This window comes from Macrosteles quadrilineatus, unplaced genomic scaffold (genome assembly GCF_028750875.1).
Source record: "Macrosteles quadrilineatus isolate MER2022 unplaced genomic scaffold, UCM_ALF_1.0 Scaffold_4__1_contigs__length_99947679, whole genome shotgun sequence".
In the NCBI taxonomy this organism is placed as follows: Eukaryota; Metazoa; Arthropoda; class Insecta; order Hemiptera; family Cicadellidae; genus Macrosteles; species Macrosteles quadrilineatus.
The window spans coordinates 37,773,090-37,798,224 of NW_026542597.1; the positions used below are offsets into that span (position 1 = coordinate 37,773,090).

The following is a 25,135-nucleotide window of genomic DNA, read 5'->3' on the forward strand; positions in this document are numbered from 1 at the left end:
CTATAAAATTAAATGTTTAAGAGACACTAACATTTTCTATGACCAAGGAAAACTTGTGCAAAATCAACTACTTCGGAATCATGATTTACACATTTCTATCGCCAAGGTGAGCGTTTAAAGGAATCCTCCACAAACGTGACAAGCACTATCTTCTTGTGTTCCTTTAAGTGCGTAAAAAAAACTGAGATAACACTTAAACACTGATAAACATTGGTGACCTTGAAACCCTTAACAACTACTGTAGTAGAGATATCGATAGTAGACCGAAGAAGCGCATTTTTTCCTTTCCTTCTACAAGCTCTGGTATGTTGAAACTAGTTAGAAGTTAATAGCTGTAGCAACAATTGTTACAAATAGGCCCAACTAAAATTTGTATGTTTAACATAGTAAAGATCCATTGAAGGATTTGGCAAATTGTTTGTTTGTTTAACATATCTTTATTTAATCTTCTTGTGAATTTCATTTCATAGTATGGGTCATGGTGAATATTAATTTAAAGTCTGCTCTCAAAAAGTCGCTCCAAAATTTTGAAAATCTTCACCTAGTGAATTATTAACATCAATTGCCTTAAACTCACATAACTAGACATTACATACGTTTTTGCATCCAAATACGATGCATTCAGTTTGTATGGTGTTTCCTAATCGATTCCCCATTGTTTGCTAAGTTCGGAACCCTTTGTAGGTCAAGGGAATTTCCATTTGAATCCATCAACAGTCCTATGAGCTGGCGGTGCGTCAACCGTTGCTGACTCACATCATATGCATCTCCGATGTCAATCATTGTTTATGTCTTCTTTCAGTATCCCTCCAAAGTTTTAAATCTTCAAATATGCTGTAAGTGTATGTTCTAGAGATTGTTTGAGAAGAATAAATACACAAGCTTTGTATGAAGGGCCAAAATATAGATTCAAGTCAGTGGTGATACTAAACTGACTCATCCTATGGACGTGTGGTTGATCATTGTCTGTAGAATAGTTTATTTTATAAGTTGGTGAACCTAGATATCCATCATATTCCGAGATAATTGTGGTTCCCTTTGGTGTCTCTTTAGATGAAAAAGCTAGACTGTATTGAAAAGACCAAGTAAAACCAATGTTGATGGAACTTACAAATATACCCTAATGTGTAGTGGATCTTGATTGTACCTTCCGAACTAAATTGACGATGCAAATATTTTTGATCAAGGTTCATCACATATTACAGCAATACTTTTGGAAAATACAAAGTCTTTTGAGTTAAAGCTTCCTATGGACTCTCAAAACCATTAAAGGTGTTTCAAATGGTAGTGGTGGTCTCATTTTTCCACAAATATCCCTGTTATCCAGGAGGCCGGAGACATAGTCTTGTCGCTAGACTAAGGCGGGAAGATTTATCCCCTGGGACTGAGCCACGGCGCAACTTGCACAAAACACAACTTAAATCACGCCACCAAGGTCTGTCGGCTATATCGAGAAGGCCTTGGCCGTTCCTAACTTCGAGTGGTAACTCTTGTCTCCAGCTTGAGGATTAGCGAATCAGGACAGCGTGGGCTGTCAGTAGAAATAAACTCCCGGATCAATTGTTAGGGAACGGTTTGATGAGTAACAGTTGTGTTTGATAATTGCCTAACATATTTTGTTATGAAATGTTATCGCCTCGATTTTTTCCCATTTTTAGATGAGAGGAATCTAAACTGTTTTGATCTTGATGACGTCAGTAATGAAATATGTTTTGAAATTTTAATTTCCATTGGTCTACCTAGAAAACACTTATGTTGGTATGGTTTTTAGCTGTCAAATGAGAGCTAAATTGCAGTGGTCTTTAAACTGACTGGAAATAGTCTTTTTGCAGTATTTTTAGACATTTAAGGAATATCACCTATTTGTATGGTTCCCTTTGCAACTTTTAACCCTTAAATTTTTACTTAAAATATATACACTATACACACTTATTACAAACCATTCTTAAATTTTTTTATAGAACTAGGGTTATAGACACGGACTGTTTTTCCACTATTTCTTCTTCCATAATAATTCTACAATTTCTATACCATTTTTAAAGTGTGATTTTCGGATTTTGTACTTTCTCACATTTACCTTAAAGAGGAAGCCAAAAATACTCATAATGCCAATTTATCTTTGAGGTCTAAGGTTTTGTAAAATCCCATCCATGAGGTCAATATACCTACGTAGCTGTTTCCATAATGTTTTAAAAGCTATAATGCTCGCGTTCTTGGACGAATCCTGTTGTAATCGTGTGAAATATATAATTTATTTTATTTTCTTTCATCACTATTTAATTTCTTTAGTTTGGCATTTTTAAGTCATGCCATGTTTTAGGTTCCATGTAATCTGAAATCATAATATGTATCCCTGAACTTTGTGATAATCATAATATCACGATGTGTTACATCATAATATGCTCTATCATGATATGTTCTTTACTAATCAGTGTTGGTAATGGTCCGCATCGTTTGATAATGGATAAATCATTTAAACAACTCACCACTCAAGTAATAATGAAACCATAGTCAAGATAGAATACACTGCTACAATTTTACACCATCAACAGCAATAATACTTGAACAAAGAAGCAAATCGAAATAATTGAAAAATGCTATCGCACATTTGAGAACAATTCTCTCTTGTAGGTACTAGGTACGACTATGACTGTTGTCTGTTTGACCCTCACCACTAACCTTTGCCAACATCTTGTACGGTATGATAGCAGCCTAGACTTCCCCCTCCCTCTTCTACCGTAGCCTAGAGCCTCATGTTGCCTTGTGTTGACCTTCCTGGTTGAGGCCGTCATTGTGCCAAGTTGATCTCTGCGTTCTGTTCTACAATATACTTTCTTTTGTTTTGTCTCGTGTTTTTTTCACTAACCAACACAGTTCTCGTCTCAAAGTGTACATGTTGACTTCGAAACCGGGTCAAAAATATTATAAGTTTGAATGTATACTGGTACCTTTCTTTTAGCGAATTTCCCTATAGGGAAGTAGCTATTACCGTAGGTCTCATGGTAAGACTTAAGGCCGGGACCGATTTACTTTTTCATTTTGATGTCCCCAGAGGCCAAAAACACCATTCGTTTAAATTTTTATATATCTATATATAGATATATATATATATATATATGTGTGTCCATCCGCACGATAACTTGAGTAATTTTTGTCCGATTTTGATAAAATTTGGTTTGAAGGTGTAAGGCGGGATAAACTTGAATGAGTTCGCGAACCAGCATGATCGGACTATGGGAATGGGGGTTTATGGGGGGTTTTATGGGGTAAAAATAGGTTTTTCCCATTTTTGACCCTAAAAACACAAAATTTCACAATTTCTTTTTAAACCATTTTGTAGAGCTTAAAAAAACAAATAATTTAGTATATTGAAGCGTTATTATGCGCCTAATTGTTGCGGAGAAAATTCAAAAAAATTGCAATTTTAAAATTCCCATGTTATTCTTATGGAGAATAAGTCAACTGTTGTAGTTTGCTTGTTTATGAACATATCTTGATCAAATTTTGAAAATACATTAATTTCTTACTAAACCACAGTACCTTTTAACATTTTACATAAAAAAAAACTTTTTACCCTCCCTGTTGCAGCAAACCTAAGTACTCATTAAACTAATTCTGTTTAAATAGTCCATAAACGTGATATTTTTAAGGAGACATTTTAGTTTAAATCCAATCAGGCAAATGGAAATTCGCTAAGTCTGCAGGTTTGCTGCGGCGGGGGTATTTATATTTCCTATTACACATTTAACCTCTATGTCTAAAGGAAACGTATGTAAAGTGTAGGCTGATTGGTCTGAAATTTCCATTTTGTTCTATGCTGACTTTACCTCGATTGAAGCTTTTAAACATACTTAAAATTTATACAGAATTTTTTTAAACATACTTAAAATTTATACAGAATTTTTTTTCAAAAAAAAAAGTATACAGAATGTACATCTTTTTCTATTATGAATCGATCTACCTACCGGAGAGAAAAACACCTTAAGATATCTGCAGTTGTTTAGTAAGTGGATGTTAAATCAATGGTTCTGGCCTCAAGTTTGCTATAGACCTAAATATAATTTGATTTAGTCCTTTCCCATCAAACTTCAGTAACAGCTCAACGATGATTTGATCATCTTGCCATCGCGTACGTTTTGAGCATAGTGTAACATTTCTGCTAATGCATGTAGCCTCGCCATCTCATCGTCAGTTGAATTGTTTGTCTTAATATCGTCCAGTATAATTAAACATTTTCTCCAGTCATCGTTCATTAGTCGAGAACAATGCGACATCAGATGTACTTCCTACGTGGGCTATTGTTGTTTACAACTATTGGTCCTTTATTAGTTCTGCTCTAAAGACATTAAAGACTTGATTTAGGTTTGTACACAAGCTAAGTAGAATTTTATTTGCTCAGGAATGTTCCTTGTAGGTTATTTTGACCCATTTTACCTATCCATACTGATATTAATATTTTACCGATACTGTGCATAGTTCAAGAACTGATTATGTATTTGTGTCTCTAGACAAAGCTCATCAAACATAATTTCATTCAATGACAGCTAACTTATTTGTCATGCTGAAATAGGGTTCTAATTTTTCTTACTAAGCATTTGAAAGCTACCCAGAGAAAAGCAAAAAATTACTCTTTAATTTTTAAGTCTCCATCGGGTTATCGACTAAATTAAACCAGTTGATATCACAAAAACTGTACATCAGCTCAATGGAAAGTAATTCATAGGTATCTGAAATTGTGAGGCAGAGTCATTAAGGTGTTGAACCATGTTAAGCTTTTTTGTGGTTAACATCTATGCTACTAAATGTAATTTCTGAATATTTCTCAACGGAACCCCAAAGTATTTTTTGTGGCATGGCATTTTGATTCAGCACTGACGTTCCATTTTCTTTAACCAGAGTATTTTATTTACTCCCTGCGTTTTACAGGTCCAGGAGACGACGTGGAAGTGCCTACTATCAAGGTTGTAATACGCAGTTCGACACCAAAGACTGAAGAATGCGAAAGACATATTCCACAGCTGTTCATGCGAGGAGAACACGTTGTCTGTGTTATGGCACAAGACAAATGAAGAACCGAGAATGGAAGAGTGCTTTCGTGAAGAATTGAAGACGAATCTGACTAATTTGTAGGCAAAGAATAGATGAATCAAGGCTGGAGGATGAAAAAAGAATATTTTACTTTTTATACCCCTGTGATTGTCATGTACTGTATATTTCAATTATGTAAATTACAAATATACATTTATACTTTGTTTAACGTTGGTTTGTTTTTTACATTGTTATACACGCCTATTTAGTAATTAGTGCCCTGTCTTAGGTGTGTAAAGAATTTTTTAATAAATTCGAAACAGACGAAACATAGTTATTTTAATCATGAATTCGTCGAATGGGTTTGATCCATATAAAACAGTGATGAATTCCTTTTTTCAGCAAACTATGCATCTCTAAACGGTCCTGATATTCTATTCTATAGACTTTATAACACTAAACTCAGTGCTACTATAAAACTGGCTGCTAAATTCCAACCGTAATGATAAAAGTCTAATTCATTCAATAATTCAATTACTTCTTTTAGCCTATTGAAACAACTTAAGGATTGTATTATGCAAATTTTATATCCGTAACTTATAACACTTCCACGACTCAATATTTCTCTAATACTTAGGGTATATGGTACTGTTTGCCCTTTTATTTTTTAGATATAATAATACCAGAAGACATGAAAATAAAGCAGTCTATTTGGTCGTAATAGTTTTTGAGCTGGCCAAGTAGAAGCAATAACTTCAAAACACTCTTCATAACGAACTTCATTCATGACGTAATCTTTAGCTATGCAAATTAGGATGAGAAATCTATAAAGAGAAAATGGTTCACGTACGAGAATACAGACCACTGTGAAACATTGTTAATCCTTCTAATAAGTAAGCAGAGGCGTTTGACTCATATTTAACATCATGGGTAAATCCACGCTAATGGTGTTTTCTAGTGTCATCACACTCCATACATCCATCAAAGACTTTCTTGGGATCTGCCAAAGTAATCCTGATAAACTAGGCCAAACGGAGGCCCTTCGTCAATTATTGTCAACATCCGTATCCATGAAATCTTCCATTTCAACATCACTTAAGAATGAAAGCAACTGGTCGATGATGTCACCTGGTGATGACAAAATTAAACAGGACACTTTCTTGATACCATTCCTACTCCTACAACCTATTCACCTACACCTATAACATTGGTTTCTACACTACAAAATTCCGACAACTAGACCAAAAAGGGATTCTTCAATATCCAACATCCGTATTCAAATTTTTCATTCTGCCGTCTTTATTTCAAGGATGGAAGGAAGCTTATGTCAAAAGGTAACGGCCAAATGTGGTACGACACTTTCTCGGAATATACATATCTTAAAACACTGAACTGGGCGAAATAGGCTATCTTCAATCTTCCACTTCCATATAAACTTCACTCAAGGACATAATTAAGCTTTGGATTGTGTTAGCTGGTGAAACTGCCACAAAAGGAACAACAGGTGATTACCAAAATATGAGATGTCCAAAACTTAAAAATATCGCCAACTACAGGATTTTAACATTTTCCTTCAATGGTGTCGACACATTTAATGTCACCATCACTGAAGAATCGGAAACAGGCAAGACGATACCTGATACAACACCCACAAGAAGATACACCAGTATGCCTACACCATCTTGGTACGTGTAAATTATAAAACCTGAATTGGGTGTAATGGAATATACTAACTATCTATACATTCAACCTCCGTATTTACATCTCCTGCTTCAATTCCTCCAAGTATAGAAGCAAGAATCCGATGACGTCAGCTAATAAAAAGTGGAACACTTTCTTTGTTTGCAAGACTTGAAAACCTAAACAACTAGGGCAACTAAAGCCGCTTCATTATCTTCAAACACCATATCCACATCTTCCATGTCAACACCAAAGGACGGAAGCAAGCAGGTGACGTCAGCTGGTGACTGCCGCAAGTGGAACAACCAGGACACTTTCCTTAGTGAGAGTCCTCACTTTCACTAGCGGGAAATGTTGGCAGGATTTTGCAACTCGTGATCACACGGCTCCCGAAAACATCAATTAATTATTCGTGAGATAGCATGATAATGCGTATTGTAATAAGCAACACCGAAAATTTTCATTTACTTGTTACCTTATACGCTCTCTAATTTGTTTGAATTAATTAGGTTTCTTATCTGACGAGTTCGAGTTTCATGCGTTCAAAAACGTGGTAAAGGAACCACGATTGTTTAACATGATTACATTTTTCTTAAATATTAAAACTTTCACAGGCAATATGTTAGTTTAGTGATCTGCTTTTGAAAATTGCCATCTTCCAAATATTGTTGGCGTGGCTACAGTTTCATTCAATTTAAACATTGTTGACAGAGCCGCTCAAAGAGCCAGTTATTATAAAGGTGTGATTTTAAATTTTCTCTTTTATTTTTCGATACTTTTGATTGTATGTGTAACATACAAGATTCTATTGTTTATTTTAAGTTGCCCTTTTAGTTTTACTTTGTCAGTATATACATATAACTTTAATACTCTAATTTTCACCATATTCATCAATTAACAACGCACTTAGTATTATGACAAAAGCTTCCCAATCTACTACAATACAAATTTTAAATACCTCCAAGAAAATTTAGGTCACAACACGAAGTGAATTTCCACACAAGTGCCTAGCAACAGTTTGCAGCAACCTTGCAGATAAGACAAGCGGAAATAAAAATGCATCAAATGTAAAAATGCATCGCTATCTCGAGATAGTAGCTGGCCTTGTGGGTCACAACGTCAGATTGCTGTGGTTCTGTGAAGCATCAGCTGATAACCGAGGCCGTTATTGAAAAATATGACTTTATTTATGACCGATCTTAACACCCACAATTAAATACAAATAGGGCTATGCATCTGAGATAAGGGCAGACATTGTTGCAACATAGAACATTATGATAAGGTGGATTGATGTTACTGGCTCCACACTGTCTTTCTTGACCAGACTATTTGTGTTTGAAATATTCAATGAGCTACACAACAGCAATAACTTTGTAATATGGAAATCGATCACTTATGCTATATTCAAATCTATACCCTGTGTATGTGCTTTTCATGTCGGTAACGATTGAGTAAACTATGTTTCTCTTTTATTTGTGACGGGTGGTTTGAATATGTGCTTTTCTCTTTGATTGCAAAACCACATGAATAGGAATGGTTTACAAATATATTTAGCTCAAAATATATTTAAGTGTGTGTATATATCTAAAAAAATACAAATGATTTAGAACATTGCATTACGATTGGTTGCTAGGGTCCTCCTGCCCAGGCCAGTTTCTCTTGGTCAGTAACCAAGGTTTTCGCAGAGATCGATGGATTTTCGGGTTTCCTCTCGAAATACCTGACTCCTCTACCGAGTATCTCAGGCACACAAGATAATAACCGTTTTAAAAACAATCAACCGTTTAGCATAGCGATTTGTAACATCATGGGCCTCCACAGGGAAGCAGTTTCAGTCCACTTCTCTTTCTCGCAGGTCCATCTCCCACAGCGCTCGCTGTAGTCTGTTGCCGTTATACCACACTCCGAACTGAGGAGTTTGCAGACGTTCTCTCACTGTTGGCGTCACTTTACCGCTTTCACCGCACAAACTCCTTTCATTTTACTTTCGCTATCACCGTCAGTGGCGAGGTTCGCGTGTTTGGCCGCGGCGGACCCATCCGGTACCCATACTGGGGCTATCTTGTACACACACTGGTCCTATCCTGGACAAGCCCTGAACTTGTATCTTTGCACCCTAGCTCAGCTTGACGCATTCTGAACCATTTTTGGAAAGAAAATAAACTTAGTCGGAACATACAGTGGGCATTATCCAGTCCCACCTTGGACCCGGCCTAGAACCATTGTATTTTATTGGATATGTCTTTAAGCTGGATATATTCACTTAATCTAGTCATGTTCTGGAGCTATCCTAGGCTATCTTGGACTCATTCTTGCATGCCTATCACTATCCCATTACCATTCAAGGTAAAACTCAATCCATCCTGTACCTTCTGGATCAATCGTAGTTCCACCTACCCATCCTTGATCTATTGCTGTAGTTAACTTGACCAATCTCTATCCTAGATACATGATTAACCTACATGATCCCTCAAAAGTTAGGCAACCTTCTTTTCATTGGTGTTCTTAACTAAGGCCGAAGCAGTAAACATTGTTTAACCTGACTTTTTGTTCTATCATGGGACTATCCTAGTTCCACTTTGGTGCCATCTTTGAGCTTTCGATAGTCGTATAAAAGTGAACCTAACATTAACCTAGTCTGGACTATGTCTATCATGCGCCTGTTCTAAACCGATATTGAACAGTTAGAGTCACTTCTTGAAATTATCCACGTCTCAGCCTAGTCCTTGATCCATCACTGTGTAAAATTGGACCCATCACGCATTTACTGCGGCTAAATTTCTATCAAGCGTCCAAAAGTAGGAACTCCAAATGAATGGATGTGATAACTACGAAATACAAATCATACATTCCACCTGTATGATTCTCAGATTCATGTTTGCCCTCACATTCATTCATTCATTAATATAGACATTTTTATTATTTTTCATCTTATCAACGAGGTAAATATCTAGTGTTATTCTTTTGCAAAGGTTCAACCTTCTAAATAATATTCAATCACTATTATTTACTGTATGGCGAAATATTGTAAACTTCCGCCATATGCCTCACCTTTACACAATAACTCGTTGTTTTGCCGACTTTATTAAACCTCTTAAAACTGATTTCCTTAGTACTACTTGACAGGACGAACTCCATATTAATGGCGTTTTGATTGTCATGGATAGAAACCGTTAACTACTAGAGATGTTTATCAGATAAACAGGACTTGGCTGTTGATGTTGTTGAGAGGGCAGATTGGTCCTCTGATTTCCCTTGTACTACCACTTTAGATGTGGATGGGGTTTTAATTAGTTTCTGAGTTTGGTAAAAATATCAAAAAGTCGAAACCAAGTGGGCTTTGTATTGGCATGCATGTTTTGCAAATCTGTTTAAAATTGACCTGATTATCGTTATCTGTACGATTCGACACCAGAGACATTTCACGTAGAAAGGGAGTTCAAGCTGTAGTCAATACTTTCTAACGTTCACCTGTTGCTAGAAAGCACCGTAAATGTCACCAAACAGACAACGTCTAGGTGCAGATATTGACTAAGATTCAACCCAATTAATTCGATAACTCCATGAGGATTATTTTTGTTCAACGGCATTATCCTTTAAATATAATAAAGGATGAACCGGGACCGCAACAGTGCACGAATGAACTTTCTAGATCAGATTGATAAGCCAGTAAAACAGTGCAGGAATATTGGTTATTCAAGTGGTACCGTAGTACAGTAGTCTACCGGGAGGGGCGCACTCCAAGACACGAACACATTACTGCAATCTAGAGTTTCAAAGAAAACCTAAAAAAGGTTGTCCAAAAGTCAGTGGTAAATGTGAAAACTTAACTCATCATCTAATCCAGTAGGACGACAATGTCTAAGGGAACACTTTTCTATTATCTTTGACTATTAATCGATACTACTAAGACATTCCATCCCCAAGGATTTTTATCAAAATTATCATAGTTTATGTGAGCCACCGACAGATAGTGCTGAAAATACACGAACTTTTTTACCCAAGTCAAAGTAATGGAATGACTTATTGTGAGCAGCAACTGATTTGATCTATGAACTTGTTAGCAACAAAATATATGGTATAAAATAGAATTTAGAGTAGCCCATTTTCTGAATGGCTCACAGAACTGTTCTTTTTAAATAAAAAATTGGTGACAGCTGGTCCATATAGAATCGGATTTCTTCTTCAGTATCCAATAGTTAATGGTGTGGTAGTATTCTATTATTATACCACGGAACCGTCTTATTAATTGTTTACTCGCGGGTACAGGCAGTCTCCGTAACATTCCATAATCTGTTTATCACCTCCTAACTTCGGACTCCCCCAGATCTAACGAGAGAAACTATTGCTGTTAGCCACTCTCTAATAGTCGTTAAGCGGCTTTAACAGCCAACAGGATTTAATAGAGGTTTCAACTAGAACTAGGCGCTCTAAAATCCTCATATACTGAGCAATAAACACTATAATGAGTCAGGAATTCAGTTTTCCCAAGAGGCTATCATCTGAAATTCTGTTCCCTGAAAATGGACCAATTATTTACAAAGAAAAGTATGTGATCCAGTCTCAGATTGCGCTAGGAACTAAATTTCTATTTTCTACTCAATTTGTTGTTATTGAGATCGTTAACGTCACATAAGAAATGCTACAGCGTACTACAAGTCGTCCTATCTCCTATCAGTTTGATTAGGAAAAAGGTCATTGGTCCAGGAATACCTTAAATAGCTTACGCTGACAGAGAGTCTGAGGACACTCTGCATGAACAATATTCGTAGACAAATCTAAGGTTTGACGGGGCTGTTAAATAAATTAATAAAATATTGATTAATTTTTACACACCTACTTTTGTTATGGAAGTTAAACATACAGTTCAAATTATTGTAGACGATAGCATGTTTATGACTGTATCATAATATCTATCATAGAATAAACACTTGGATAATCGGAATTTGTGTCGCTTATTCAAATTCTAGTTTCATCCGTGGTTAAAAATTTCTAAAAAATTATCCCTGTGTCATATTGGGTTTTATTATTGACTTTGGTCTCTAAATTACTCTTAGGAACCCAGCATTTAAAGCCTTCTAGCCAGTTTCTTTTCAAAGAGGGCATAGTTAAATTATCTTTTAGTTTATATTTTATTTGGTATAAATACATAGATTGACTTTGTTACAATAGAGTAACAATTGAAACTTAAACATCAACAGAAGAACATCAAACCTTAGAGAATCCTTTAAATGATCGTCTGTTAATCTAGCAAAAACGTTTTAAAAGGCACCATGGGACAAAACGACCAAAAGAGGTAACAGTGCACAACATATGACATTTCAGAACACCCTACATTATTCTAGCAAGTTGTCCAAGTTCCAAGTCTGATTACTTCTAAAACTATAGTCAACTAAAGAGTCTATAAAAAACTCAATTGAAAAAAGTTTTTGAATCATAACAATGCAAAACTAATATCGTTATGGTTTTGTGACATTTTAACCAAAACTATCATCTAAATATGAAAGGGCCATTGACTAGCTGTCTCCTCAATACCAACATCAACATCCTACTCTTGTTTATCTGATAAACATCTCTAGTAGTAACGGTTTCTTTCCGAGACAATCGAACTGCCATTAATATAGAGTTCGACCTGCCAAATGGTTTATTTTTACAATGTTTACGAGGTTTTCGACCGGAAAAACTATGAACAATAGACTTAAAAATATTATTTCATCGTTCTGATATCCGCAATTGTTTGCTCATTTTTCAAAGCAAACTGCAGAACTTTTTCACTATGTTGTTAACTGAGAAAATTGTTTTCCAGGATAACTAGTACGTTTCCCATTACATAAGTTGAGTTAATTGTGTCGTTATTTACAACGCGATAGACAAACAGATACAATAATCACACTTACACGACTTGGGCACTCAACTTCCATTGTACGCCAAGACTGTAAACTTAAAACTTTAAGTTAGGTTTGATACGACCTGGAAGATCTTGGGATGTGGACATGAGGTTTAGCTCACATGTTAGATAACATGAAAAATTCATTGAACGATCTAAGCTACGACAAAAGGTTAGGTTTTAATAATTTATCTAGGATTGCATATACATTGTTATGACACTGATACTCAAGTTAGTTTAAATGCCTTCAGTGGATGACCTTGGATTCTAAACCTCAGGCATTTCAAATTAATGTTAGGTTAGGATTTAAATAATTGATCTTCAAATGCAGGCCTATGATACTACAAGTTAGGTTAGGTAAGGACATGAGTGGATGATCTTGGATTTTAGACGTAAGTTACGACCAGATAAGTTAGATAAGCACTGCGGTGGATGATCTTGGATCAGTTTCCCTGTTTACGAAGTCGCGGTCCCCTTGAACATTCGACCTCCTGCTGACATTGAGGTGGCTGGAATTTAAATAAGAAATAATTTAGAAAAAGTCGATTTCAATATTGAAAGTTTTCGTCATTCATGGCTACGGAATAATTTTGCATGTTTCATGAATATTACGTACTTGAAAAATTGACTGATTATTTTAATGTATGAAAACTGGTCGTTGTCGTGTGGTCCGGTTTAGAACCAAAGCGGATTTCTAGTAGGCTACTAGAAAGGGAAACAAAATATAAAATATCTTCAGTAGACTACTTGACTAAAAGAATAGTTGTGGATTTGTTTACAATTTGCGTGCAAAATTGCCATAGAGTACCTTTTGCGCAGTGAGTGATACTGTAAATACATACTTTTGCGTATTTTTCAGAAGAGTGCCGCCACTATTTTAAATTGTGGAAACCCCACAGTTTAGGTTAGGTTGGGTTGGGTTAGAATATGTTAGGTTAGTTTATAGATTTTTCTAACCTAACTAGTTTGTGGTTAACGTAACCTAACCTAACCTACACTGTGTTTTTTCCACGGTTTTAAATAGTGGTCAATAATCGGTCGTTTTTGCTACTGGATGTGAATATGCCGCATCTCGGTGGTACCACAGAAAACATACTACTACTGGTACAAAGGGTACTTCAAACTGCATATCTAGGCGACAAACGGTCTCCGCATTCCATTTAAGATAATTGATTGGTGTGATTTGACAGATTACAAGCTTTTTATACGGTAAAGTTTGTCTGGAGAAAAATGAAAAATTGTTTCGTTAATATTCCAAAATTTGTCCATGATGAATCTTTTGGATTTGATGATTATTATTATTAAAACGTCCGGTTACAGTAATACTTTGTCTAACCTAAATTGTTTTACAACGACGAGTTCTTTAAGCTCATTCAGGGTTAAGTAAAAAAAAAACTGCAAGGGAACAACGATTAAGCTCAATTTTAAGCACCAAGATTATTTATTCATTTTATACTTCGCAATTACAGATTGAACAATTCGCGACAACACACGACTGGAAAAAAGGCATAGACTACAGGACCTGAACCAATGTCATTCAGTCAAATTCCATGATCCCAGAGTTGCCTACATGCAGAGCTAATAGTCAGTCAATGGTTACATGGTAAATTAAGACAGCTAAATCTCTCAAGGGTAACTATATTTTTAATAGACAATTCTCTCCACTGATAAAAATTATAAAAAAATCCTCCGCATTCCTCTACCCCAACCTCCTCTTGTGCGCGTCACCCCCGGACTGCCCGGGTCCAGGAAGTGCAGGGCTTCGCCACGAAGGCCCCTCCGAAGGCAGACTACCTCAGACCTCGCCGCCTCCTTGGGCTCGAGGTCCGCTCTAGGCCGACCCTCGCCTTTCTATTCTGCCCAGGTACAGTGTATGATGAGTGTCCTCTACACTCTGCAAGTTTGCTCGGTTTTGCGCGCGAACCTTCCTGTCACGCAAGCTGACAATTCCCGCCATTTACATTACCGGCCGACCTTTACTGATTTGTGTAATACTCCATCTCATGAGTTAGAAGTGATTGATAGAGGCCATTATTACATTTACGTTGTTTCAGTGTCTAATTCATTTAGTAATATGACACGGAAAAGAAAACCTTCCAAAAATGCCTTGTAATGTAAAGGGTGCGCCAAAATAACCTGACGGTTTTTAATATTAAATGATTCAAGAACAAAATACAATTTTATGTATTAAATAATATAATATTGTACACACTACTATGCCATTTTCATTTATAAACAACTAGCTGTACCCTCGGGCTTTGCCCCGTTTAACTTCATAAGTGAGCTCGTTCGCATGGCTCAATCACGTCCTGGTTGAAGTTCGTTCGCTACGCTCACTCACTTTTAGGTTGGAGCTCGTTCGCTGCGCTCACTTGCCTTCAGGTTAGCTCGTTCGCTACGCTAACTCGCCTCCAGGTTGAAGTTCGTTCGCTACGCTCACTCACCAGCGAATTGGTTGCAAATTAGCTGTTGTCATAAATGTAAAAGAAATAATAGTGCTGCACCCTGTTGGTAATCCTTGTAACTTTAATGCTATTGCACATCATAGAACAGAACCAACATGTTTAATTGAAACAGCTGTTAAGATTCATTTATTCCATTTAAATATGAGAACTCATAAGGTTAACATGGGAAACCCCAGAGCAACTGGGGCGGAGCCCGAGAGTCCGATCAGAATAAAAACAACTTAGTTTTCCTATTTAATGCCTAAAGAATCAGTGTACCAAATTTCAGCCTCCTAGGTAAATGGGAAGTGGGAGAATTAGTGATGAGTGAGTGAGTGAGTCAGTCAGTCAGTCAGTCAGTCAGTCAGTCAGTGAGGGCTTTGCCTTTTATATATATAGATTATATCACTTAGGACCTTCTCCTAATCGCAGGCTTCCCATTTTTTTCATATTTGCCTGATTAACCTTAGCCTGATGAATAGAAGCAATCTCTTCCCGGATACACTGCTTGAGTTCATGGATGGTTCGAAATTTCGAAACGAACATTTTGCTTTTTAAGTATACCCATAGCCAACAGTAACACGAAATTAAGTCTGGGGATCGAACTGACTACGCACATCACCAAACCGTAAGATCACTTTACCGAGAAAAAGTTCACGCAAAACAGTAATTGAATAATTGGCTGTATGATAAGTTGCACCGTCCTGTTGAAACCATGTGTTGGTCATGTTTATCCCTCCTAACATTCGCAGTTGTGGAACCAAAAACCCCCTCAGTATGTTCACATAGCGTTTCGAGTTTACAGTGACAGGGGGTGTTCTCCCTTTCGTCCTCAAAAACATATGGTCCGATGACTCCAAGCCGTGCCACGCCACACCAGACAGTTACCATTCTTTCAACGAAGTGATGTTTCACCAAACATAACCTAAAATGGCATAACATAAGTAATCGTTCACTACAACAATGAGGCCTCTAGCTGGTATAACAGCTGACTTATTACAAAACAGAAACCGTCAGGTTTTTTTGGCGCACCCTTTATTTTGATTTAGAAATCAAACAAGCGAATAATAGTTTGGCATCTGTAAAAAGTGACAGAAACAATTATTGCAACTGTTGGGTGGGTTTTCTAACATAACAAAATTAAGTTTATGAAGCCTAAACTTCTGGAATAATTAATAAGCTGTACCCTTATTATTCTATTGACAAAACAGTGGAGAATGGCTGACAAGACGATAACAATCAAGCGATATAATTTTCAGCAGGTTTTATAAATTTCCCTTTAGTAGTGGTCGTCATGGTAACATACTTAGAAATTGTTGAAAATTTATGTTACTTTGAGGTGTGTCGCGTGAACTTCTTGCTACAGCATTTTTCTAAATAGTTTTCACTACACTATGATATTTTAGTCGTTTTACAAACGTTAATTAGGGGCCGAAAGCTACTTATTGCTGTCCATGATAACTGGTCCATGATAACTTCCATCGTCATTTGGGACCGAGCAGGTTTTTACATCCCTAGGGCCGAAAATATGCTGTGTCTATATGCATTGCAATAGACTTGTTTTATTGTCACCGCTGCTTAGCAACCATTTCTTTAATATTTTTACTGATTCCTCTAACGTTTTTACACATAACCTTAAAGTTGCCTTGTGTTGACTGTTTAGTGTGCATTTTCATTTTGTATAATATATTTTCTCAACTTTGTATAGTGTGGTGAAAATAGCGTTCGTGCCACGGGCCGAAAGGGTTTTGTAGCTCTCAATCGTTAAAAAGTTATCTTGAGCAGCAAAACCTCATTTTCGGTACTAGGTACGAAATATCCTGTTAACTATATTAATTCTCTACGACCCAACAGTCTTCATAAATATTAGTTTTTAAGTAATAATTTTTTTTAGATTACAAGGGATCAAATTTATTAAACTTAATTAGAGTCAAGGATACGCTGAATCTCTGACATTCGCTCTCTCAGATTTAAAATAAATACACGATGTAAAACCATGTTTAGTTAACTAATTGGTATTTGACTTATACAAATTAATTATAGAAACGCTCAAGTTAACAGACTTTACTGCTGCATTACTGATGGTGAAGTAAGCAATATTTGTTGCTACATATAACATTATAATCAAGATGTTAATTGTCAGTTTTGTAATGTTGTTAAAATTCAGTTATTGTATAGACAGTTTTTAGAAACATAGATTGGCTATTTTAATTGCAAGAAATGCAAAAATTATGTTAACGATTTTGTTGATTTGTTCACATGGACATATTTTAACTTTAGAAAAGCTTAATATGCAAAAGTATGACCAGTGCATTTTAGTATGTTATAACCATTGATTCATGGGGTAAACAACAAGCTTCTCCTCACTATTTGTTAAATCTTATTTTGGGTTTATACTTAAATCTCAGGCAATGTAATCATGTTTTTACCGTCCTCTTTAACAAACCTTTAAAATATCAGTAACACTGTGTGGATAACACATGTACAAAATAAAAATATTCAATAAGAAAACAGTACAATTTAGTTAAAAGGCAAAGAAACTCAAAGAAGAATCCCAAAAAACAGGTACTTTACAGATTAAGGAGAGATGACTTTTGTGAACAGAATATGTGTAGCTCAATGCTACGGTTAGATATCATGATACATTATTTTACTCACTGGTAAAATATAGAAACTTTTGAATGTTTGAAGTTTTTTAAACTTTGCAAAACTAAATTATTTTCCGGCACATAATTTCTCTAAAATATTTGTTGTAGTACAAAGGCTATGTCATTACACTTAAATGCCCTGTTCAACATATCCATGCCTATTTTTTACTCTATGTATCTAAATATATGAAGTATGTTAGTTTAGAACCCCTCATTCATTGGTACCATGAAGGTTCTGTTGACATATTTTTGTCAACGAACATTTCAAGGACTCTGAGATCCTTATCTGAACTTGTTTATTTATTTTTACTTGTCGTCCACAATACATGTTTACACAATATGCACTCCTTGAAACCGATTCGATTTCCTTATCACTTGTTGATTCATTTTACTGCATATCAAGGCCGCGAGCGAGCTAGTAGTTTGTACACGAGACTTTTGTCATGAAGACGCGGGTTCGAATCGCGCCAGCCACCAATTTATTTAGCTACGTAAATGTTCCGTATAAAGGTTTACTTATTTAGAATACAATTCTGATATGTCAAGGGAGGAGCTTTAACTCCTATGATTACATTAAGGTTCCACGACCTTGTTAAAATATATATTTGACAATCTGAAACGATTATCAACTAGGGGCTGGGATTTCAATCTCTAGGTTTACTGCAATTAATTGACAATTACAACTGGCTGAGAAAAACTATCGCAAAATTAAACACTGGGGCGTATAACAACCCAAATACCGAGGGTTCAAGCAACTCAAAGCACAACAACTGCGCCAAATAGTTGAAAAACTGTTAATTAATTGGATAAGTCTTGATAATTAGCTGATAAAAGTGTACTTTGAAACTTGGAGCACGGGTCTATCAGGTGGTTACAAAACACTACGTAGTCACTACCAGCAATATCGTTGTCAATGCTTACAACTGTATTAATCGATATAAAATTAACTTAATAAGCAACAGAGCTTGGCAAATAATTTAAGTTCAATTTAGTTTTTAGTGTCCCTATCTTGTTTTAGGAAATCTACACTGCGTTTTAAACTCAAAGCTTCCAGATTTGGTTTTATTTTCAAATTCCTTTTTACACTACAAAAAAATGATAACCTCAAAACAACCCCTTTTTTATAAAATCGTAGTTACACTTTTGATAAACGTGTATGTTGAGAACAAGTGCCATCTCGTTATACACTTGCTGAAGGTCAAACTGTGTTTGTTTATGCTAAATACATTTTCTAATTGGAAACTAGTATTTGTGTTGTTTACATATAATTCATATGGCTTTATAATAAGCATATGACCAGGGTCCAATGAGGCACGAGAAAGCTACTTTCAGGGACAACTTTGAATCTCAGTTTTTGGGTTTGAAGTGATTTTTCAAGAATTATTCTAACAAAACCTATTTTAGCATGTCAGTGCTCTTCAGAGGACCAATTTGAAAAAGAACCCCCTATTTTGAAGTTCTAAAATCAAACTGTCATTGTTTATGTTCTATATGTAGTCTGGCAAGTGACACCATGATAATTTTAAGTATTTATCAAATTGTACCCTCCAACGTTGCAACAAACAAAATAATTTGGATGCTGCAAGTGGACTTCTAATCTACTGTATCTCTCGCTTGTTTCGTTATGTTTTATGTCCCGTAGCGTTTTATGTCCCGTAGCGCTCGCTACAGTGTATTTTATTGATTAATTAAATCCATCTAAATCGGGGCAAATTTTACCAGAAGACAAGCAAATTTCAGCTCTCCTATGTGTAGTAGTTAACAAATACTGTACCGGTACATCGTTATGTTTTGTCGTGAAAACAAAGCAATGCCCCCCCTTACACACAATTACACATAAGTTAGCTTCAGTTAATGTTACGTGAGTTAACAATTTTTTAACAGTTAATAGATGGCAACAGTAAATCAAGCGTCCCGCACTCACACCATTTACTATTGGATACAGAAGCTTACACCATAAAATTATCAGCTGATCTTATAACGCTACACCTACCTTATTTCTCGCATATAAGAGTAATCCCAAATATAAACGATCCAACAAATGAGTCACACAGCACTAAGCACAGTCACACATTCGCGACGCGAAGTATCACTCGCGAGTATCACGGCACGAGTATCACGGACGGGATAGTATCACGGACGGGATAGTATCACGGAGGAGCGCACGGCGCGAAGTTCGCACGACGAATGAAGCGCGCGGTACTTTCACAACAGACAGTGGGGGAACCACCGTAGCCACCACTACTTCACTACTTCACTGTACTTACTACACGTTACACACAACACATTATGTAACACACACACACACATACACACAGCACACAGTTGATATCCAGCAGTTATTGTTTTATCAAAAACCGTCCATTCTGTCCTTCCACTTGTGAAAGTGTCGAGGGTCCAGTTTGACCCGATTTTATACGAGAAAGGTCTAAGTTACGGGAAGATTTGCATGGATGGTTGAAAAGTGGTTAGTTTACTAGTGGAAGTTTCAAAAATTTATTTTGTGGTTGGGAAAGTGTTAGGTTATGAGAAAGTTTGGTTGAATAAGGCACGGCTTTGACTATTAATAGATGGAAATAATTTCAGTATTTTAGTTTGAGGGGCGAAAGTTTTAATTGAAAGGTTTTCTTTATATGATTTTGAATTTTTTTTAGGTTTAAAGACATTTTCAGGGTTTAAGTATTGAAGGAGGCGATTATAAAAATTCACCAGCACAGTTATTCAGTCGTGTCTATCGCGCGAAAAGTTATCCATGTTAGAAAACTCCCTTCAATAAAATATAAACCACAGATTAAATTATTTAATTAATAGAGTACTATTACAATTTCGGCATATAAAGGGCTGTCTTATAACATACTTTAGACATGCATTAGTAGACGCGTCACAAATTGAACCAAAAACATTCACGAAATCAAGGATACTGGTTACGAGAAGTACTTTAATGGTCTGCGCCAACTTAATCTCCCATTGACGTGAAGTCTTTACAATTTTCCCATGGAGTGGACGGTATAGTAGCATTGACTATTGGATACAGAAGATAGTAGCCACCAGCTGATAAGCATGAATGGAGTCTCGGCTGGAGGGTTGGAACTGATAAGTAGATAGTTTGTCTGGTCGCCACACACACATTCACTCTCACTCTGGCCTACTTATCCAAGTCAGAAAGTTCCCATCTTCCAATCTCATTGAGACACCGGTTGTTTTTTATATTTAGATTTTTTAACTGTGGAATTATATTGTCGTCATACTGCAGTGAAATTACTCCTCCTTTCAGAACCCCCTTTGAGTAAGATTGAGTCGAGGTCAACCAACAGATGTAGTCTAATTTTTCTTCCACAGTAAAGTTGTCTACTGATCTGATCAATATTTTGGTATATTTCAGCTTCATATCGTTAATAAAGTCAATTTGCTACTATATCAGTGTAACATTTTATTATCAATGTTTTGCCTGACTCAATTATGAACATGGTTCAGTAATGATTGGTCCATGGCATTAACACCTAGCTATATTAACTGGTGGATAGATCAATTTGAATAGAAATATATACAGAATACCCGGGGATACAGAAAAGAAATGTTCTCAGAATGTTAAATATCGACGACAAATTGTTTCTAATCCGAATGGTAATGGTCGGTAACACAGTAGAATATACGTTTCACGCACAAAAATTAACCTATAAAAAAAATTATATAATTATCAAATTAGAGGATTACGTTTCAAGTCGACCGAAGTAGTGTTGGTTGACTAGAAAAAAAAACTGCTACTAGAGAACTGCTTTCATCTCAGGAACTAGTGCGCGAGGCTTCGGTCCCCAAGGTCTCAGGTTCAAATCCCGCCAATCACAAATGGGTTTTAGCTGTGATAATGTCGCCACCCTCTAGGCCTACACTGTTAGCATAAGGCCTAGAGCATAACGTCCTAGGATGTCATGGTGGAAGGTAGGATACTTTATCTCATCGTTGTAGATGCTGACGTGCTGCCCCAGTATGTGGCCCGACTCAGCATGATATGAGGGTCAGCAGAACACGCTGACGTAACATGGCGTCAGACACATTGTATGCTTAGTCACTCCGGCTACTGAGTATTGGGGAATATGTTGTAACGTTGAAACCTGAGAAAGTAGGCTATATATTTTGTTTTCGTTAGACCTAATTTCTATCATGGCCGATTTGTAAAGCCGCCCGGATCAACCTAGCTTTGGTGGTGCGATTCCATAAATCCAAAGAATATTAGAAACCAAAAATCATAAGGATTTATATAAAAAGAATCTATATTTGACGTTAGAAAGTAGCCAATAAGATTATGCCTCAGGACACAAATCATAGTGTAGGTCTTAGTTAAATATTTTTAATGTCTTAAAATGTTAAAGCACCAAGCAACATGGTCTGCAAGAGTCAAAACTGGTGGCAAGAGTCAAAACTAGTGGTAAGAGTTTACAAAACAATGATTTTTAACAAAGCAATAAAATAGTTCAGTAATTTAAATAGACGAGAAGTTTTTCTTATCTAAATAATGAGTTGCAAACATTTTACAAAAAAAGCCTTTGTAAATTAATTTTTACAAACATAGACTGGTTTATTTCTGTATAAAATCAATTGTAACGATTAACGAATAAACAACATCAAAATATACATCTCTACTTGTTGTAATGAGATCACTTGAGTGATATCTAATATCAGTGCGATATTCTGATCAGTTATTGTGATGAGATCTCTTGAGTGATATAATGGTGATATCTAACATCAGTGCGTTATTCTGGTCACTTATTGTGATGAGACCCCTTGAGTGATATCTAATATCAGTTTCATATTCTGGTCACTTATTGTGATGAGATCTCTTGAGTGATATAATGGTGATATCTAATATCAGTGCGTTATTCTGGTCACTTATTGTGATGAGACCCCTTGAGTGATATCTAATATCAGTTTGATATTCTGGTCACTTATTGTGATGATATCCCTTGAGTGATATCTAATATCAGCGTGATATTCTGGTAACTTATTGTGATGAGACCCCTTGAGTGATATCTAATATCAGTGCGTTATTCTGGTCACTTCTTGTGATGAGGTCACTCACGAGAAGGGTAACTATCACTTAGTATACTTTCTCTGTTTTATGAACTGCTTCATGATCGACTAAAGAAATCAATACTCTCCATTGTTCCACAATAACCGTGTCAGGAGAGTAGTGAAGGGTCCTGAAGATCCTGCCATCCTGTGTTGGCAAAGGTCAACGGGAGGATCCGTGAAACACCGCAAAATTTCACGTCACAAATAGTACTTATTTTGGTTAAGCTTGTACAACCAATTTATAAGATTTAAATCTCTTGTCTTAAGGCGTTACTCATCCAACTTCCTACAGTTATGGATGTAAACAGAGTATCTTTATTTTTTAGGTCTAACTGTAAATTTACAACACGACAATGAGCAAGTGTCACAAACCAACCGAATGAATTCATAGACTATAATTCAAAGACGAAATCCACAAAACTATATGACCTTTCCACTCTTGAATTTCCAATTATTCATGACAACATTGTTTCCCATAGCAAAGTTGACCAACTTACCGAATCTGGTTTACCATAACCCAAATTCCTAGCTATCCAAAACACCTCATCCCCTTTTCCCGCAATATTTCCAGTACCCAAACCAAATACCAAAACCGTTTTTGAAATCTAACCACAAAAACCATCCAACCCAAAAACCAACAGGTTCGCCATAACCCTAATATGAAACCCAAAACAAAAGGCCACATTTCCGAGCAGATGTCTGAAGGCCCGCCGAGCGTGGACGGGTTGGGCTGGTTGATGGTGTCGTCGTAAGGTCGACATCGTTGCGAAGGCCGTGACACACTTGTGTTAAACTAGTGCCAATGTTAAGGCCCCGACAATCATATAACGCGGCCTCCACCGTGTTAGCCAATTATGTGCGATGGCGGGAATTTTTACCGCGTAAATCTTCCGAATATATTTGTTTATGGAATGTGTGCCGTGCTATTTGGTCACCGGCACAGCAGATGCAAAATAATTTGGAACAGATTAACTCGGAGACTATTTTATGAGTTTAGAATATAAATACCCCCGCCGCAGCAAACCTGCAGACTAAGCGAATTTCCATTTGACTGATTGGATTTACACTGAAATGTCTACTTAAAAATATAACATTTACATTCCCGATTTAAATAGAATTAGTTTAACAAGTACTTAGGTTTGCTGCATCAGGGAGGGTTAAACAGTTTTTTTTTTATGTTAATAATTAGTAAGAAATAAAAACATTTTCCAAATTTGATCAAAATATATTCATAAACAAGAAAACTACAATAGTTTACTTATTCTCCATAAGAATAACATGGGAATTTTTAATTTACAATTTTTTTGAATTTTCTCCGTAGCCATTAGGCGCATAATAACGCTTCAATATACTAAATTATTTGTTTTTTTAAGCTCTACAAAATGGTTTGGAAAGAAATTGCTAAATTTTATGTTTTTTGGGTCAAAATTGGGAAAACCCTATTTTTACCCCATAAAACCCCCCTAAACCCCCGTTCCCATGGTCCGATCATGCTGGATCGCGAACTCGTTCGAATAAACGTAGGTTTACACGTTTGTACCAAATTTCATCAAAATCGGATCATTTTTGCTCGAGTTATCGTGCTGACGGACACACACATATATATATATATGAATTTGAACGGATGGTGTTTTTGGCCTCTAGGGACCTCAAAACGAAAAAAAAAATCGGTCCCGCGTCCAGGTCTTACCATGAGTACTACGGTAATAGCTTATTCCCTATATGGGAAATTCGCTAAAATATTACTTTTGAATAAAAATATCATCAATGCTACAGAAAAAAATGTTGATATAGTGATATTTGAATTACGTGTCCAGAGCACTTAAAATCATGCCTATAGACACCCTAAACGACTTAAGGACAAATAATCATATTTTTACTATAAATATAATTTTAAATTTATTAATATTCAGATGTTTAAGACATCTGCGCATTACTACACATACTCCTCTATAGTTTTATGATCCTAACGGTTCTGCTGTTGCGAGAAAAGATTTTACACCTTATAACTAACTGTATCTTGCATGCTTGGATTAACAAGTATACAGTATTATATTCGTACGAGTATCTTTAATATAAAGATCTCTAATATAAATAATCTTGAGGGATCAGCTTGACACAATAAGAGGTTTCAGTATGTCCAGGAACACTTCCAAACAATAATTTGTCTGCTCTGTAATATTTTGTTTATTTTGCTTTAAATTAAATTATTTAAACAACATGATGCGGTATATTTGTACTCTAGCGACTCTGGTATTAGAACAACAAATATTATGATTTGTAAATTTAACCAAGAACAAGAAATCAAGAAGAGTCGACATTAACTCACTCAAAGGTACACCGTTCAAGGTAGAGGTTCACTAATAAAATTTACACCG

General features: G+C 36.1%; 2 protein-coding genes across 6 annotated transcripts in view; one reads left to right on the forward strand and one right to left on the reverse strand.

Annotated features, from left to right (window-relative positions):
* Nucleotides 1-5,261, forward strand: part of LOC128993478 (U7 snRNA-associated Sm-like protein LSm11) — a 45,089-nt gene extending 39,828 nt beyond the window's left edge. Inside the window, exon 5 of the mRNA XM_054417397.1 lies at nucleotides 4,927-5,261. Coding sequence (XP_054273372.1) covers nucleotides 4,927-5,069 — 143 coding nt within the window. The 3' untranslated portion in view covers nucleotides 5,070-5,261. The remainder of the gene's footprint in view (nucleotides 1-4,926) is intronic.
* The window catches only part of LOC128993476 (ecdysone-induced protein 74EF), a 372,841-nt gene that overhangs the window by 239,266 nt on the left and 108,440 nt on the right, over nucleotides 1-25,135 (reverse strand). For 4 of the 5 annotated variants that reach the window (XM_054417393.1, XM_054417396.1, XM_054417394.1 and 1 more), the window contains exon 1: nucleotides 19,681-19,888. The exons of the other annotated variant lie outside the window; for it this stretch is intronic. The gene's annotated coding sequence lies outside the window, so the exon portion shown is untranslated. Of the gene's footprint in view, nucleotides 1-19,680; nucleotides 19,889-25,135 lie in introns of those variants that run through there. 5 annotated transcript variants of the gene reach the window in all.